Source organism: Amborella trichopoda, chromosome 4 (assembly GCF_054954075.1).
Source record: "Amborella trichopoda isolate Santa Cruz 75 chromosome 4, AtrichopodaSantaCruz75HAP2 v2.0, whole genome shotgun sequence".
NCBI lineage: Eukaryota > Viridiplantae > Streptophyta > Magnoliopsida > Amborellales > Amborellaceae > Amborella > Amborella trichopoda.
The window spans coordinates 37,498,012-37,516,890 of NC_142339.1; the positions used below are offsets into that span (position 1 = coordinate 37,498,012).

Consider the following 18,879-nt stretch of genomic DNA (forward strand, 5'->3'; position numbering starts at 1 on the left):
CCATCAAAACGGATCTCCCTAATAAGGACCTCTTTGTCATTGATGATCCCACTTGGGAGTTATACTTTGACGGGGCTAGGAATGAATACGGCACTGCTGTCAGAGTGATCCTACGCTCTCCAGAGAAAATAATGTTTCCAACTGCTATAAGGCTCAATTTTCCCTACACAAGCAACGCTGCAGAATATGAAGCCTTAATAGCCAGTCTCGAGAATGCCCGTGAACTCTCAATTGAACAATTATGGGTCATGGGTGAGTTTTTGCTTGTAATAAATCAAATCAACGGAGAATGGAAGGTTAGAGACAAAAAGCTCCAGCTCTACCAGGGCTCAATTGAAAAGTTGTCAAAATGCTTCAAAAAAGTAACCTTTCAACATGTGATTCGAGAAAGCAACCGGTTCGTCGATACCTTGGCCACTCTCGCATCAATGGTGGACATTCCTCCCCAAATGAGTGTCTAACCATTCTACATTAGGCACAAGAATGATCCTTCTCCTCCCAAGATGGAGTCGGAAGAGGAAGATCAAGAATCAGAGAGGGAAGAAGAAGTGTTCACCCTCGGGGCCAACCAGATAGTCAAAGCTAAGCCCTGGTATCATGATGTATCAGTCTTATTGAAATATGGAACGTATCCCGAAGGAGCCTCAAAGAGAGACATGGACGCCTTAAGAAGATTCTCAATCAACTTCTTGATCAAAGATGATATCCTCTACAAGAAGTCTTTTGAAGGAATCCTCCTAAGGTGTATTGACCAACCAGAGGTCGACACGGTGCTCAAAGAACTACACAACGAAGGAGGACACGCAGGGGCAGCACTCCTAGCTCAGAAAATCAGAAGACAAGGATATTATTGGACTACTATGGTCGAAGACTGTTGGAAATATGTGAAGAGATGCCCCAAATGTCAAGTTTATGGGGATCACATACATGCTCCTTCCATGCCACTCAATCCAACACCTCTGCGAGAGTGAAAAGAAATCAAACCCCTAGAAATTCTAAGGGGACCACCTAGGCCACTTTCACAGGATTTTCTGAATAACCTGCCTATATAGGATGAAGAACTAGACATTAAAGATAAAATCATACTGTTCCTTGAAGAGACAGGATCCAAAGAAAATGATCGGGGCAGAGGCATGATTCCACTACTTGGGGCACTCCACATTCAAAGAAAAGAAGAAGATCCAATAGGGGCAGTCCTATCCACCAGTTTGATAGGGATCGCCCCATCTGATGAAATACTATAGAGGGGCGATCTCATCCAAGATACTGATTGTCTCATCAAATGGAGAAGACCTATGGGCACCCTCACTTGATGTTGAAAATAAAGCAGGGGTCACCAATGAGGCCCACACCGTATCTGACGACTCCCAATATGTCTTGAGGCGATACACTCCTCAAGAACGACATGACGTTGCAACTGAAAAGGATTACCGAAAAGGTGTGGGGTGATCACTTACTCCTCCCTTTCCAATAAGCCAAGTGGGGCATCCATGCTCTGCTTAGACATTCTACTAAGGAGTTGAAAAGTAAAAAAATAAATAAAAATAAAAAAAGGGAAAAAGAGCCAACCCAACAAGAGATTGAAGGATTATGAAGCTCAGGGTGACTCTGAGTCTGAAAATCAAAGCTCGAGTGAAGCAGTCCAAGGAGGAAATATTTTATAAAGATTTGACGAACTTTGTCAAGAAAGTATCGGATACCAACTATTCTCCTCCTCTGTTTCCATGTGTTCTTGTTCTTCTTCTTCAGAAAAGAAAATCTGCCGAGATGAAAATAAAAAGAATCTCGAGCATTGGAAAAAAAAGCCACTGGGCTGAACACTCGAAAGGGAACCTAGCACAGAGAAAAAAAAAAAAAAAAAGAGAAATCCGTCGGGCTGAAAATCTGAAAGGAACCTCGAGCGTTGAAAAAAACCTACAGGGTTGAACACCCGAAAGGGACCCCAAGGAGATAGAAAAATAGAACTTCTTATCTTTTCGACTCTTTGCCAAAATCTCCAGAAATTCTTCTCTTCTCAAGTTAGAATGACGTCTGAAAGCGAAGGAAGGCATCAGTTCAAGTAAAACCTAAAGAGGCACGACTGTCTGAACTTCAAAAGAGTGGTAGTGGAAGAACAAAATTGGAAAGTCCAAGGATATTCTGAGCACTTTGAGGCATATCCCATATTATCCAAAACAACCGTTTGCTCGAAAAACAAGAAAAAGTCTTACTTGAATTGTGACATAAGAGCCAAGATTGGAAGATGATGAAGTACTTAGTGATTCCTCGTCCTGAAAGTCCGAAGTAAAGGCTCGACAAGCTCATGAAAAAAAAAAAAAAAAAGGAAAAACAAAAAGAGTGCTCTATGATAGCATCAGCCTAAACTGCTTACCAAAACTTGTTTTTCAAAATTTCTCATCCTTCTTCAAAATTTTCCTTATGTGTCTTGTGAGGTTTTAAAAACCTTAATTTCTTTGGTTAAAACGTAGCCCGAAACTCTGTTTTTGTTTCAAAATTCAATCTATCTTCAAAACCTTCTAAAATGTTTTTAAAAAACGAAGTTGTTTCATGGAGGCTTGGATATGATACATTTGCCGCCACCAAATCCTGGATTGCCATGCTTGCAAACCCTTAGGAAAACAGAGACCTTCCCTTAGGTTCCTATACCAAAAGCCTGAACCTGTGGACCCCAAGAATCAGAATTGAAGGCGAACAGGAAGCTCAATTGGCCATAAATTCATCATCCCATCATTTCTTCTAAATCAAAATCCCATTCGATTGGAGAATCAAACCCTAAGAAACAGGTCTAAAGCCGAAGATGACTGGACTGGTACGGTTCTTATTTACCTTCACTTCGGATTCCTATTTACTGTCAAAGATAACACGGTTCCTATTTACTGTCACTTTCGGATTCCGATTGTCAGAGACCTCTCAACCGCACTAACGCAAAGATAGCCAATTCAATGGCTTACGGATCAAAAGCATCCATCGGCGTACTGCCTACCCAAAGGGTACTGGTCGTTCAAAAGAATGATCCCTTGAAAAATGTTTTTCCTCTCACTGTGTCTCAAGTTTCTACTTCTTTGTCATTCACCTGGTGCCCCAGGTGAATGCCAAAGAGGGGCAACGGTGGACATCCCTCTCAAATTCTGGTTAAGGGAACTCCTAAAAACCTTGATTCTGAACCTAAAGGACCACACAAACCTTAGTAGACCATAGGCAACCTAAACCCAATTTAACTGCTTCAAAACTACCAAAATTCTATCCCAACTTGAAGTAGAGCCCGAGATTTTTCTAACGATCCAAGAATTGCCTGAATAAGACTTATGGATAAAGAGATATAACAAATGACAATTTAGTCCCTGTGAGACCCAAGTGTTGAGCAGTGGGCCGGGTTGTAACGCGGTCCGAAGGCCCATATGCGGCTTGATGATGCAGACACGGCCTGATAACGCAATCAACGCATTTTATGATGCAGTAAAGGCATTTTCTTGAATTAGATAAGGCTAAAACTTCAAGATAAATAAAAAAAATTCCGAAAAAATTCCAAAAATTATAGAAAAATCAACTAAGGAATCTTGTAAATACCCCCTCTCCCTAACCCAAAAGGAGGATGAAAAAGAGACCAAAAAAAGAAAGAAATCCCGAAATTAGAAAAATTGCCCAAAAATACCCAGAAATAGGAAAAATCTATAGAAAATTCCCACCGAAAAAATCCCAAAAAATCAGAAAAAATCCCAAAATTCATATTCAACCTCTGGAGATCCTAAAACCCTTAGAAAACTAAGGCAATTCTCCGTCAATCCCAAGAAAAGCCTAGGTAGACCCTACCTAAAACTCCCAGCTTTTCCTTAGGAACCTTAGATCTAGGTCAAAGAACCTTAGATCTACCAATTCGAGCATGCAAGGGCATCCAAAAAAGGAGATGGTGGCGCAAATCGGAAGAGCAGCCTGATCCAAGCTTGAAACTTCAGGTTTTGGGTCCCTAGAGGTAAGTATCATTTTTTTGCTCAATTTATTTTCTCCGTTTAATTCCATGTTTTATTTTATTTTATTCTGAAAATTAAATTATTATTAGATTTGATTAAATTTAGAAGCGTTTTTAGATCAAAATATGGATTTGGAGCTGGCGCTGCCAGTGGATTCGGAAAAAGACCGGATCTGTAGAGATCTGGGATTTTTCTGAGCCCATAATTCAAGCGACCCCATTCTCTCTACCTTTTCAAGAGTAATTCAGTTTTTGCTAAGATTTGAGCAGATCTCATCGCAGTGATTGACGCAGATCGGAGCGTAAACAGATTAGCCTTACTTTAATTTAAAGTAGTCTCCAAACGTGATTAGAGTATTCTAATTGAAGGGTAGCGAGTGGTTGGTCTTAGGTTACGTCAATACGTCAACTCAATTTGTCCCGTCAGCGAGCATTATAATGAAAGCCTTAGGATATGAAAAAAACTAAACAAAAGTTTCAAGATGTAGCCAATGCTGGAAGCTCAGGATGTGAGCAAGTTTTTCCTTTTTATATATTTCTCCATGAAAAATTGACTGAAATGTTGTTCTTTCAGATGGTATGGCATATTGGATTACTTGTATGATGGGTTGGGATGGAATCCCAATGTGGATGATTTTGATTTTACAAATTTTTCACTCTAAAATTTGAAAAACTCACTGAGTTTTCTTGTGTTTGTGAGTTGACTCAATTTGGCTTTGTTTGATTTTAGGACCAAGTTCAAGTTTTCAAATACTCGTATATTGTTTCTAAGAATTGCAAATATATGATCTTGTTTTTGAGTTCTTTATTCAATCCAGTTACCTTCTTATGCATTTTGAACTACAAAGTTTCTGACTGTATATAATGGCCTTGCTGCACCTTATTTTCAACTTTCTAGACATCAGAAACCATCAGCATCAATCAAAAGGCAAACAAGAATGCATATTAGACATTTCCTGAATGTCAATGTGATGTTGACAAAATGTCTCTCAAAAACTCCTTTGGCGAAGGCATCTGCCTTCCCAGTGCCATATTACAGAACAAAGTCATGCTCTTATCCGAAGATTGATGTTGCCAGCCGTGAACGACTTATCTCATTCGAGGTCTACTTAATAGCATTGTTTCAAAAAGCGGACCGCCTCTTTGACTTGTAACTTTACGTGGGCAAGTTTGGACCTGTAAAATGTGCTCTATATTTGGCCTTTGTAGAATCATATTGCCCTAGTGGTCTTGAAAACTTTGGTCACTACCCCTTTATGTCAAGAAGGCTGCATCAGACAGCTATTAGCCCTGGATTTCCCCTTGAGCAACAATCAATCTCTGACTTTCAAAAATCCCCTAGGTGCAGATTATAAAAGTAGAATTTACAAACCATCTTCCTGCTTGTAAGAAATCCACAACCTAGATGCCAATGAGAGCTGGTCTGACTAGGTTCCTACTATGATGACTTCTGTGAGCCTCTTTGTGATGTGGTCATAGACTATTTTGTATAAGATATTTTCTAAATAGGCACTTTAGGCCAGTACACCAAAAGAGCTGCAACATTCTTCAGCATTGAAATAACTGGTGGATAAAGGACTGAATTTGACCTGGCTAGCCTGCAATAACTAAGAGGTAGTCAACTGATTCAACTTCCTTCCAAAACATGATAGACCGGTTTGGAAGTAAGAGCCTCCGCCATTGTAAGTGACCCATTGTCAATATTTCATTGAGACTCTCCAGGGTCGGTATAGACCACACTTGATGACGTGATGAGGCCTTAGGTATGGCCACCACAATTCTATAGAAAGATCTCTCCCACTGCTCTCCCATGATCAAATTCATTTCTATGTTACATGGATTCTTCGTCAAGGGTCCCGTACCTATGTCGGAGACTTATGGACATGGATACGGCTGTGGATTTTTCTGGATTTGCTTGCATTCTTCCAGTTCAAGAATCTTGAAAACTACATTCCTTGTTAATGTAGACATGCTGTATCCAACACATGGATTCTTATCATAGCGTATCAGATTCTTCTCTTTGAAGAATCCCACATTAGAATATATTAGAAATGACTTTATATTATTTTAATGTTAAGCTCCTTTTTTAAACCCTAAGGAGGTATGTATCCTTTACACAAAGCATCCAACCCTAATACCTCCCAATTTTTTCACTGGAATGTTCCCCAAACTTTGCTAGATCCTTCTGCTGATACGTTGGATTCTTGCTGGAATATTTGAACAACAAAAGTTTTGAAACCTTTTTGCTGTTGAGAATTTCCATGGTATGTGTGGAACATGAACCTCCTCTTTCTCTCTCTCTCTAGAAAAAACCCAACTCTCCAAAATAAGACAAGAATATCCATTAAAAAGAGTTGCAAACATGTGGTCCCTGGCAAATAATGGTTACAAAGGAGTTTAGAGTTTTTCTTTTTCCAAACCAATGATGGATTTGTGATATCATGAATTGAATATTGTGAATTTTTTGCTAGTCTATGTGTCCATCATATATATATATATATATATATATGTTATATTTTAGCTGTGTCGATCCTACTTTTTACCGCTCAAAGAATCCAAAACCCTGTACCTGTGTCCTACACCGACACGCGTACCCGTATCCGTGCACCATAGCTCATGATGATGGGAAAGGTGGTTCTTAGGAAGCAATTACTTCATTACATGTCATGTCCAAATTTGATTGCAGCCATTACAAATTGATAGGCCTCTATGGAACTCTCAGCCGACTCTCTTGATCCTGTGCCAGGCCATGGATGATTGCTCCATACTCATATCAACCTCCCATATTTAATTGAGTGCGAACCAAATCCTTCAAAGGTGCCCAGAATTCAGATTATATAGGTCTTGAATTACTATATCTCAAATTGCAAAGTATCACTTTACTCATAAAAAAGAGCGAAATATCAGTTCTTAAAAGAGAAATTTTATTATGATGGACCAACAAAAAGTTTTGAGTTTTTTGTATTCATGTGCACAGTAGGTAAAAATGATTAGAAGTGGTAATATTCTAACTATGTCCGCTACTAGCTTGGTGACCATTAGTTTTATGAAGAGACGAAATTGGTTATTTATGGTTTAACTAATTACTTATAATTCCTGAAATATAATTTTATTGGCATCATGCCTCCTTCCCTCTCACTCTGCCAGCCACTGGACATTTTTGTGTGTGTGTATGTTCTCCAACTGACTTGTCCTTCCGAGTTCCTGCCTTTGTTGTCAGGAGGAATCAGAGCTGTGTCTGCATGACTCGTACACCGACAAAAGTACTCAATATTTTCTAGCGGGCTATTTCTAAATTTGTGGGCTCATAAACAATGTATCTTTTTAAACCATAAGTTAATATTTTTATTGTGAAGTGTAAGTGGTTGAGATGTCATTGACATCCAGGATGAGTAGCTTTTCTGCTAGATCAGAATGTGGTGCATATTTTACTTACTGGAAATAACATGTCGTACTTATTGCAGTTGACTCCTGTACCCATACTAGTATTCATTTGTGTTGGGTTTCCACTTTTATACTACTATGTTTTTACAATAAAACATGTACATCAGTGTGTGGGCACACCTGTGCATGCATGCGTGTGCAAAAATGCGTGATGTGCATGAAAGCATTTTATGTTGTTTATCAAACACCTTTATTTGCTTTTGTTTCTTTACTTCCGTGAGCTTGAGATGTTGCATAGATTTTATCAAGATTCACTCCTCGCATTCCTGTGCACCGATAAAAATATCCATTTCATTCTCCAGTCATTTATCTGGATGCTAGAATGGTTTCCCTCAGCACAGTAGCACTGCAATGATGTTTCTGGTGAATATCTGATGGACTGTAGTTGAATTCTGACATTCGTATCACTAAGATGTTTGTTATTTTCTATAGTATAAATTACCCTTAACAGAACAATGATGCACACTTAACCAACAAGTATATGGACATTTCCCAAGGAACTATAAATTGTGGGAATGTATAACTTTTTGCATGCCTGAAGCTGGTTAGCAAATGAGGTTGGAGAAAGAAACAAGTTTGTTCGTTAAAAAAAAAGAAAGAAGAAACGGGTTAGCAGCCATAAATAATAAGAGTCTCTCATGCATGAACAAATGACCTAACATTATATTTTTCTGTAGGTGATGGACAAGCATCTAGGTTTATTGGCAAAGCGACATATAGAGACGCGTTTTGTGAAAATCAATGCGGAGAAAAGTCCATTCTTAGCAGAAAAGCTTAAAATAGTGGTGCTTCCAACCCTGGCCCTTATAAAGCATGCCAAAGTCGAAGATTATGTGGTATGTGAAAGAAAATACATCAGTTGTTCACATGAATCTATTTTTGTCATAAATCACCAATATAGATGACTTTTGTTATTGGATATCAGGTTGGATTTGATGAGCTTGGTGGGACTGATGAGTTCAGTACAGAAGAGCTTGAGGAGAGGCTTGCTAAATCTCAAGTTATTATTTTTGAGGGTGAATCATTGGTAAGTCATGCCGGTTCCAGTGCAACAACCAAAAGAAGTGTTCGTCAGACTGCAAATGCAGACTCTTCTGACTCAGATTAGATAGAGATTTTATTATTGTATCGTTTTCCCATTTCAGTAGAAGATGTCAAGGCATATTGTTTTGACCATCTTACACAAGAATGGGAGTTATTAAAATGGGTTGTACTACCTGTTTTCTGATACTATTCCAGGACTGTTTCTTATCCCTTACCCAAGGAGGATTATGAGAAGTGCCTGGATTCTTAATTCCCCTTGATATATTCTAATGAAGTATGCATATTTGTTTAAATTCTAAAAGTAATTGAAATTTGCATCATTTTTTGACCCATCTTAAATTTAAGGAAAGTATAAGAGTTATAGCTTAAATAAATTAATAAATTATATGCCATCCCTAAGCTTTACATGTGATTCCAGTGATTATTGAAATTTCGTCAGCATCTATTGATTATATTTTAGGAATGGGTCTAAATATAAGCCGTTTCATGAAATCTGGGAGGCACAGTTTGGACACTCGTAGATTGGTTCCTGAGTAGGTATATTTGGAAATAAGGCCAATATATGTGTTTTCTAGCAGGTGGGGGAGCTTTTTCTTTTGCGGCATATTTCAAATATGGGGGGGTAAGAAACGGGCCTTTACTAGTGAATAGCTGGACATGACCAATCGGTGCTTAAAATCTATTTTCTTATGGAGAGAGCAAGGATAATGGGAAAAAGTTTATACAAGTTTCGCACCTTGTCGTATTAGAGTGCATCTCAAAAGTCAAAAAATCTATATTAACATTGGAAAACCATTGAATTGTTCATCACAATGAGGTATACAGATATGAACAAAAAAAAAAAGATTTCAAGTCCGGAAATTACATCTTGCAACATATTATCTGGGCCATCTATTTTTAAGGTTTTTTTGTTCTATAATAAAGAACGGTTTGTTTTGAATAATTTTTGGATTTGTTTTGAATAATTTTTGGGGTTTAAAATTTTATAACTAGATATGAACAATTTTTGGAGTTTAAAATTTTGTAATTAAATATGAAAGATTCTTTGAATAATTTTTGGGGTTTAAAATTTTATAACTAAATATGAACAATTTTTGGAGTTTAAAATTTTGTAATTAAATATGAAAGATTCTTGGGCTATCGTAAAAATTTGTACACCAAAATTATATCTTATGACAAAGCCTGAAGGTGGGCCTTAAGCCATAACCTTATGCAAACTTCATGCATAATAATAATAATATTTCGTGTTTAAATGGTCTGTCAAAATTGGAGCTTAGATTGGGAAACTTAAGAAAGGGTAGTCCACTTCTATTTCGTTGTTTGGTTTACATGGTGCATTCATCACTAATTCTTCTGTTTTCTCTAATTATGTGCACGTCATGTATCAATATACTATCTCCACACCATTTTGGGAATCTATGATTTCCAGTAGGGCTCGCTTAGAGAAAAATTATTTTTTATGGGAAATCTATTTCCCATGAATTTAAGTTTCATGGAAAGAACTTTCACAGATTTTTAATTTCCTATGTTTGGTAATATGTCAGGGATTCCTATCGATTCACTTTCTTTTGTTCGACGACGACTTGTTTGGGAAACTTTGTTTTAAACCGTTCATTTGGAAATTAGTCGATTATATATTGATGCATGTCCAATGAAGAGCGTTTTCTAAAGGGAAAGTATCTCATTATCTTTTATTTTTAATTTCTATATCTCATGAAATTCAAGAATTGAAAATATTACTCTTAAGCAAAAGGTCTCCATCTTTTTTATCTTACAACTTCCTGGATTCTTTTGACCATAAATTTTTGATCCAAACAAAGTTAAAATGACACTCTATTCAAACTTCAGCTCTTTCTCTCTAAAACTCCCTCTCTCTCTCTCTCTTCATTTCTCGATGAGTTTAGCAGCCAAAGGGTTTAGCTTGAGCTCGAATACGAGCACAACTTTTTATGTGTGTAAGAGAGATGGAGTTTTAGAGAGAGAGAGAAGGAGTTTGGGTTTTAAAGAGTGATGGAGGTTTAGATAGAGAAAGAGATGGAGTTTGAGTTTTAGAGAGGGAGATGGAGTTTTGAAAGAGAGAGAGACGATGATGTGAGAGAGAGAGACGGAGTTTGGGTTTTAGAGAGAAATGGAGTTTTAGAGAGAAAGAGTCATTTCATAAGTTGTTGAAGTCAATAATACATGATCAAAAGGGTTTAGGGAGTTGGAAGATAGAAAAGATGGAGTCTTTTTTGCTTATAAATAATATTTTTAATTCTTGGGTCTGATGAGATTTAGAAGTTAAAAATAGAGAATAATAGGATATTTTCCCTTTTCTAAAATACCCTATACATGGCATGAATAATAAAATGGACAGTTCAGATCACGAGTTCTTGATTTATGGTAGGATAAAATGGTAGGATAAAATGACATTTCTTTCTCTCTCTAAAAAAATGGTCTTAAAGGCTCAGTTGAAACCCCTAATTAGAAGGCTCAGTTGAAACCCCTAATTAGCAGCTCCCCTGCACCTCTCTCTCTCTCTCTTGTTGTCGAATGACAATAAAGGAGTTAATGGTGGGGAGGAACAGCAGGATTTATCTTTCGAGGATTCTCCCTGTAAATAATAAGCATTATCAGTAGAAAGAGAAAGAAGCAAACATTCCATCTTGGCTAGAACTGAAGGCTTACTACTATGAGATTGGACATGCAAATGTGAATCCTATGTGGGTAAGTGGCTAATACGGTCTACATTTTCTCAATGTTTGCTCGTTTTAACATGAAAGGATGTCCAAGGAGCAAATTTTGAGAAGTCATAATGAATACACTAAAAAAGGACTAATACGGCCTAGATTTACTCAATGTTTGCTTGAAGGGTGCGGTTTGTATAGAGCCTAGGCTCTAAACAATCAAATAAGAGCCTACCTTTAAATTGTCGAGAAATGTGGTTTTATTACTGAAAATCTTTGTGATAGCCTTAAAATATATTTTCATATTTATTTATAAAGTTCATAGTTTCAAAAATAGTGTAGATCGACATATCTATGAAAACTTGAAAATATTGGAAATTGACGGTCTAAAAATATGTTACAAAATACACCATATCCAAAACTTGAAATCCATTTTTTTCTCATGTCCATGCATCTTGATCTCGAGATGATCAATTTGAAGATATTTGGGCATCAAAACAACCTATTCTAGTAAACTTTTCAAGGTAAGCTCAAATTTTATTGTTTAGAGCCTCGGCTCTATATAAACTTTTCCCTTGCTTGAATGGGGCTTTTGGGGCAATTTCTTTACAGAGAGGGACAGAGAGGACATTTTGATGGGGGGAGAGAGAGAGGGCATGAGGGAGAGAGATAGATGGTACGGGGACTGGTGTTTAACTCGAGATTTAAATTGTGACTGACGGCGATTCTATGGGGTCTCAGGCCACTATTTGTGGCAGGGTCATTTCACTGTAGGTAAATTTGACATAAATTACCTCGGTCGCATTTAATTTGTATAGAGCTACAATTCATCAAATTGTTGGGAGTGATTATTAAGTTTTCCAAAAATAGTGAAAATGTCCATAGTATTTTTGACAATTATATGTAAAACATAGTCTGATATACATGCAATCGTAATATAGAATATATGAGAGGGAACCCTTGACAACAAATGGAAATTCATCAAATTGCTCTTTGATATGTTGCATCTTGAAAAAGGAAAAATCTTTGGATGAATTTATTCAAAAAAGCTAAATATTCTTATTGATTATATTTATGTTTTATTTATAGTAATTGTGACACATTTGTTATACATGAGGCTAAATTTCGTCCTCAGGACTTTAACTTTTCCATAAATTGTGATAGCATTTTGAGTATTTTTGACAATTGTATGTAGAACACAGTTGTTTGATATGCATGGAGTGTTAATATAGTGTTTATGAGCTGGAACTCATCCATCGATGCCTATAAAAAGACTTCTCCCCTTTCTTCGTCATCACTTCCTTTTCTATTTAGAACCAGAAAGGGCATAAGAACAAACTCTTCTTTTTGCTGCCTTTGCTTTGTCTTCAGTCTTCAATACTGCTTAGATTTCACATGATGCTTATATATATAGGAAGATGCTAGGGTGAGCCCACTGCTTCACTGAATAGTATAAGTTCAATGGTCTAGATTGAATTTGGGCCGACATGACAGTCGAGAGTGTTTGAATTTTAATTTTTTTTTTCTACAAATCAAATCACTTGAAATTTTAGATGAATGTTCTTCTCATCAAGCCGCACCTAATAAAAATGTAAAAAAACTAATCTGCAAAATTAAAAATGACCAAAATACCCCTAAAAATTTACAGGGGTATTTTGGTCATTTGTTTTCATGTAAAATATTTTTTTAATATTTTTCGAATATTCACCTATTTTTATCAACAGATGTCTAAAATTTTAAATGATTTAGATTTATAAAAAAAAAAACTTAAAATTCAAATACTATCACGCATATTTGATCGTTAGATCGGCCCATATTCAATCTAAGCCATTGGGCTCTTGTTTTCTTGTGAGCCCATGGCTCACAGAAGCCTTATATATATATATATATATATATATATTGAGTAATGATCCTATAGGACCCTCCCCCATCCATGTGTGTAGAACCCCAAAGGATCACCATTAAAGTTGGTACGGATCTCTAGAAAATTTATCATTTGGGTGTAGGACTTGACTTTTCTATAGATCCGTGCCAAATTTAATGGTGATCCTTTGGGGCCCTACACACATGGGTGTGGGACTTGACTTTTCTAGAGATCTGTGCCAAATTTATAGGTGATCCTTTGGGGTCCTACACATATGGGTGTGGGAGTGTTTCATAGGATCATTATTATATATATATATATATATATATATATATATATATATATATATATATATATATATATATATATATATATATATATATATATATATATATATATATATCAATGATTTCATACAATGGTTGCATCATAATAAAATGCAACAACCTTCAAAAACCATGTTATGGCCATTTGTTTGATCCAAAATTTGAAATATACACTCTTTTCATTCTAATAAACAATCACCAAAAAATAAAAAAAATTGAAAACACAACTTAGAAAGTACTTTTTTAGCCCAATTAACATAGGCCGTTCATTTTGATGAGATGCTTAGATCTAGGCCTTAGAAGGATTTTTTGATTCTAATCTTTTTGGATGACTTTATTATCATTAGTTGAACAATGTTAAAAAAGAAAAAAATGATTTTGAGTGTATAAAAACTAAGATCTTGAAATTCACCAAATGAATGGTTTAGATTCGTTTTTGGAAGGGACTTATTTTGACCATATCTAGAGTTCAAATTGAACTTTGTTTTGTTTTGGGATTGATAATTGAGATGAAGAGAGTGTGTGCCAAATTTTGGGTCATACAAATAACATAAACATGGTTTTTTAGAAGTGTCATTGAATTATAGTATGATGCAATCGTTGCATGAAATCATTGCTTATATATATATATATATATATATATATATATATATATATATATATATATATATATATATATATATATATATATATATATATATGGGTGTGGTTTCCATAAGGTTGCAACCTTAAACAATCCATTTAAGACACCTTCATGATAACATATAATTTTGATGTAAAATATTCTTAAGATTATCTAAAAATCTATTTTAATCTCTATGTTCAGGTAACATGAGTTTTTTTCAACTGACCGACTTAGCTCGTCAAGATCAATCTCGTATCAGCAAACATCATTTGCTTAGTATAGTCCAACAGGAACAACTCACACTGAGTTCATGTTCTGTTATCAATAAGTTCAATTACATGCACTTATAAGTCCTTTAATGGCCACACGTATCCAACACTTCCACCTTGCAACTAATTGATGGAAAGGCATACAATAAAATTATTTTTTTACATTTAGTAACGAAGTTATAATGTGGCCATTATATGTGAAGTCGGATGATCTCAGAAGGTGTCCAATTAACTAGGCTAAAAGTCCAAATAAAAAATAAGACTCCAAGTTCAAAATGGAAATTTTTTGAACTTTGTATCACAACCCAGGCTGTCAGATTTCACATACAGGCAGTGGTTTAAAAAACTGATCGGTGCCCAGGATCGGAACTCCAAAAACCCATCTGGATCGGTAAATCGTCGATCCGGATCGAGAATCGGCCGAATCGGTCTGATTAAGCTTTAAAAAAAGTCCAAAAAAATTATTAAAATTCTTTATAAATGTTCTCTTTTAGGAATCCAATAATAATTGAGGGTACTACATTATTAACTTTCATTTTTTTTTATCAATTTGTGAATATTGAGATGCTCTTTCCCCGTATAAACTTATGTTAATCATTAAATTTTCATTACATAAAAGAAAAAACATAAAATTATCATGGATAAAATATATAATTATATATGGACTATAATAAAGAGTAGACTAAATCAATGAAAGGGTAGCCACTAAAATCTCGAATCGGCAAAAAACCCTAATCCGCCAAAAAAGTCCAAATTATTACAACCTAACTAACTATAATCCAAAATTGTTACAACCTAACTAATTATAATATTATATACAGAAATTAAAATTGTTAGCTTACATTTTATAATTATTTTATTATACAAATAATAACAAATTCAAAATATTTTATAATATTATCTAATTTAAAATGTATTGTTGACAGCTGTAAGAAAAATAGTACATTACATGATTTATAATGTAAAAATTAATAAATAAAATAAAAGATTTGGTTATCAATGTAGAAATTAATAAAATGCGTACATATTTTCAAAATAACACTTTAATTTTTCAAAAATTTAATTTTTTAGGTTTTTAGAATAAATTTAGTGAAATGATTGTTAGTAGAACGATAGAGATTTCAAATAGAATAAACTTTTTATTTTTCATTTTTTTATGCCTTTTATATTATTTACAACAAAAATAATTATACCGCTATATACAACAAAAATAATTTAACCGCTAAATACAACAAAAATTAACCACCGCTATATACAACAAAAATTAATAAGGAAAAATTACTAAAAACAACCCAAATTGTACTTTCTAAACACTTTACCCCCACCCCAATCTTTACTCATTTCTTTTTGGTAAAAACCATCTTTTCTAACTAATAACCCCCCAACTGAGAAAGGTATATTTTGTTTGACAAAAATACCCCTTTTGTACTTTGAACATACGACCAAATCCTTCGGATGGGCCCTAATAAACCTTCATCGGACTGAGTTCGTAAATTACTGGAGTACTTATGAGACAACAATATGCCGGATCGAATATCTAAAACACCGGATTGAACCCACTCCAGTAGTAACATTACCGGAGTTAAATTACAAATCACCGGTCTGCACATTAAACAAATCGCCATATCGCTCAGAGACATGACTGGACTGACCTGCCAAGAACATAATTGCCAAATTGAAGCTCCAAAACTCCGGACTATTTGACGCAGCCATATTCAACTATGTCGGACTACTTCAGTGTATTCGCCGGAGTGCATATGTTTCCAGGAAGCATATCGCCGGGGTGATGCGCTGAATCACCGAATTGCAAAATTTCTAAGGAGGAAATTGCCGGTTCGATGTTCTTCACATGTTGGAGCGTTCTTCACAAGGGCCAGAGTTGTTATTTTAGAGTGAACTACCTGCCGGAGCGAGTTCACTAAATGCAAGATTGTATTCTAATGGTGTCGGAGTGCGTTTTACAAGTGCCGGAGCTATTCGCCGGAGTGAGTTCATCAATTATCGGAGTAAATTCTAAAGATGCCGGAGCGCATTTTACAGGTGCCAAACTGCCTATTTAACATTGAACTATTCTCCGGAGTGCATTCTATACGTGCTGGAGTGTAAAATTGGTAGGTTAAAAAGGGAAGGGCAAACTTGTCTTTTTTTCAATTTTTTTGAGATTGGGGGGGTATTAGTCATAAAAGTTAAATTTTGAGAAATTTTGGTGAGGAAAAATTATTTTTTGAGATTGGGGGGGGGGTTGTGAAGTGTTTAGAAAGTACAATTTGGGGTGTTTTTAGTAATTCTCCCAATTAACAATGCCCAAAGGGATTCGACCTTGGACATCAAGGAAGAAAGCTGAGGTCATAACCATCACGCCTCCTCGTTACATGTGATGTTATACTACCTATTAATAGTATATATTTAAATTTCATCTTCATTTAATGATGTTTGGGAATATGTGCCACATGTGATTTAGTCCCACGTGATGCTGCACGTGTGAGGTTCTTACGTGCAGAATCGAAGTGGTGATATCAGAACTGCCGGTTGTTGATGTCATCGGGCTATTTACTATTTAAAACCGCTCGGTTCTCTCTAGACAAGAGCGGTTTTGTGCATTTTACTGGAACCGGCATGGGATTTTCGATTCTCGAGTCGAACCAGGCGAGTCCGGGTCGACTTGCCGACCTTTCAAACATGTATACAGGTGATTGTGACCTCCTTGTACTAAATGTAAATGATCTTATAGTATACAATCCCTTGTTTGGTTGGCGTGAAAATATTTTTTACATGAAAAAATTCTCTCATGCGGTCAAGTACGGGATATTTTTACATCAATTGGTCTTAGTGCATATTATTACATCAATTGGCAACTAATTGATGTAAAGATATTTCCATGACCGCATTAGAGAATTTTTTCATGTGAAAATGCTTTCTAGAAAACGTTTTCAAGCGTACCAAACGTGATAGTCTCCTAAAGTGAACTATGTATATGCATACATGCCAAATAAACGACAGGAAATGAGAGTAAGAAGATATGAAGCAATAAATAAAGGAAAAAGTTTATATAAGGTTGCAAACTTATAATGTAGAGCTATGGATGCACCTCAAAAATCCATCGGAAAAGGTAGTTTTAATGTTGAAAAACCCTTTGATTGATCATCTCGACATCGAGATATATGACCATGAAAAATAAAAATATTTTAAGTCTAAAAAATAATGCATTTTACAACATATTATCTACACCGTCCATGTTTAAGATTTTCATATGTTTATAGATCTACTTGATTTTAATCATTTTTGAAATTTAAAATTTTATAATTAGATATAAAAATAGATTTTGAGATAATCTTAAGAACATTTTACATCAAAATTATATACCATGATAAATTTTGAAGGCGCACCTTACCACTACGGCTACGGATGCATCCGTATGCCAACTGCACCCAAAAATAAAAGAGCAATAAGAATTACTCAAAAGATCTTATTATTCACTGAGCTACCAACAGAGAATATAATCACAGAACAATTAACATTCGCCAAAAATTTCCCAATGCACAATATAATTGACAAAATTCTTAACGAAAAAAATTGAGAAAATTTCGTCAAGAAACCCCTCTACGAAGCATCTCATTATATTTTAAAAAATGAGACTTGGCGCTGCAATCTCATTTGTTGATAAAACCTCTCAATAAACTCATCTGCCCTTGAATCAATCAACGCATCACACTTTGATTCACCAGGATCACAATCACAATCACAATCATCATCACCATCACCATCACCATTATAATATGAACCCTGATGGCTATGATCATCACCATGGTCATAATCATAACCAGCACCATAGCGATTATCAACACCATCACTGTCGATGTCGTTATCGTAGTCATCATTGTACCCATTGTCAAATGTGACGGGTGGGTTGATGCATGGAAACTTGACGATGGATCTCGGAAGCTTTCAATGGACAGCCGGGCTGTCGCGGAACGAGAACTGGCGGTAAGCAGTGATTTCCGAGTGGTGCGGGCCTCTGGTTAAGAACTTGAGGTTCCCCATAAATCCCCTCTTGAAGATGCCACCTTTCTTAGCCCTCAACAAGGCTAAACGTATCATATTCCAAGTTCTAGTAGCCAATGCACCTTTTTTCTTGGCCAACCTAGAGAGAGAGAGAGAGAGAGAGAGAGAGAGAGGTGGTGATGGGGAAGAAGGGGATGAGGAGTTTTGTGAGAGAAGCTTCCATGCTGGTCAACTTTATCATTTGCTTTTCTATTTCTCTCACATTTTGATTGTATTGATTTTTCTTCTTGTTAAAAGTCTTTTTCTTTGTGTTTTTGGTTCGAGAGGTGATTTGTGTGAGTTGTATGATGGAAAAAAGGTAAAAAAGAGGTGAGATGGCCCATGGGGCACACGCTTTGGGAGATGATTGCTCACGCGGTTTGTTGTTATGGAACATGCCAATATTTACACACACGCAATGGGGTTCATGCCCATTTATTAATCTCTCTCTCTGGTTTTTGCTAACTAATCCATCTCTATGGGCTTTAGCTCAACTAATCTGTCTCTCTCTTTCACACACACTCTTTCTCTCTCTCACACACACTATGAAGTTCATCCTAAGTCAATCTCTCTCTTAAAACTTCTATCTCAATGGTTGGTGCTAAACATTTTCTCTCTCTATGGGTTCATGCT

The 18,879-nt window shown here is 35.9% G+C and overlaps 1 protein-coding gene across 4 annotated transcripts in view; it reads left to right on the top strand.

The window, feature by feature from the left end:
* Positions 1-8,748, top strand: part of LOC18423830 (thioredoxin domain-containing protein 9 homolog) — a 52,609-nt gene extending 43,861 nt beyond the window's left edge. For 3 of the 4 annotated variants that reach the window (XM_088865130.1, XM_088865129.1, XM_006828427.4), the window contains exons 4-5: positions 8,089-8,247; positions 8,337-8,748. In XM_088865130.1, coding sequence (XP_088721256.1) covers positions 8,089-8,247; positions 8,337-8,519 — 342 coding nt within the window. In that variant the 3' untranslated portion in view covers positions 8,520-8,748. Of the gene's footprint in view, positions 1-3,370; positions 3,971-8,088; positions 8,248-8,336 lie in introns of those variants that run through there. The other variant, XM_088865131.1, reaches the window with a different exon arrangement.
* The last annotated feature ends 10,131 nt before the right edge of the window (positions 8,749-18,879 follow it).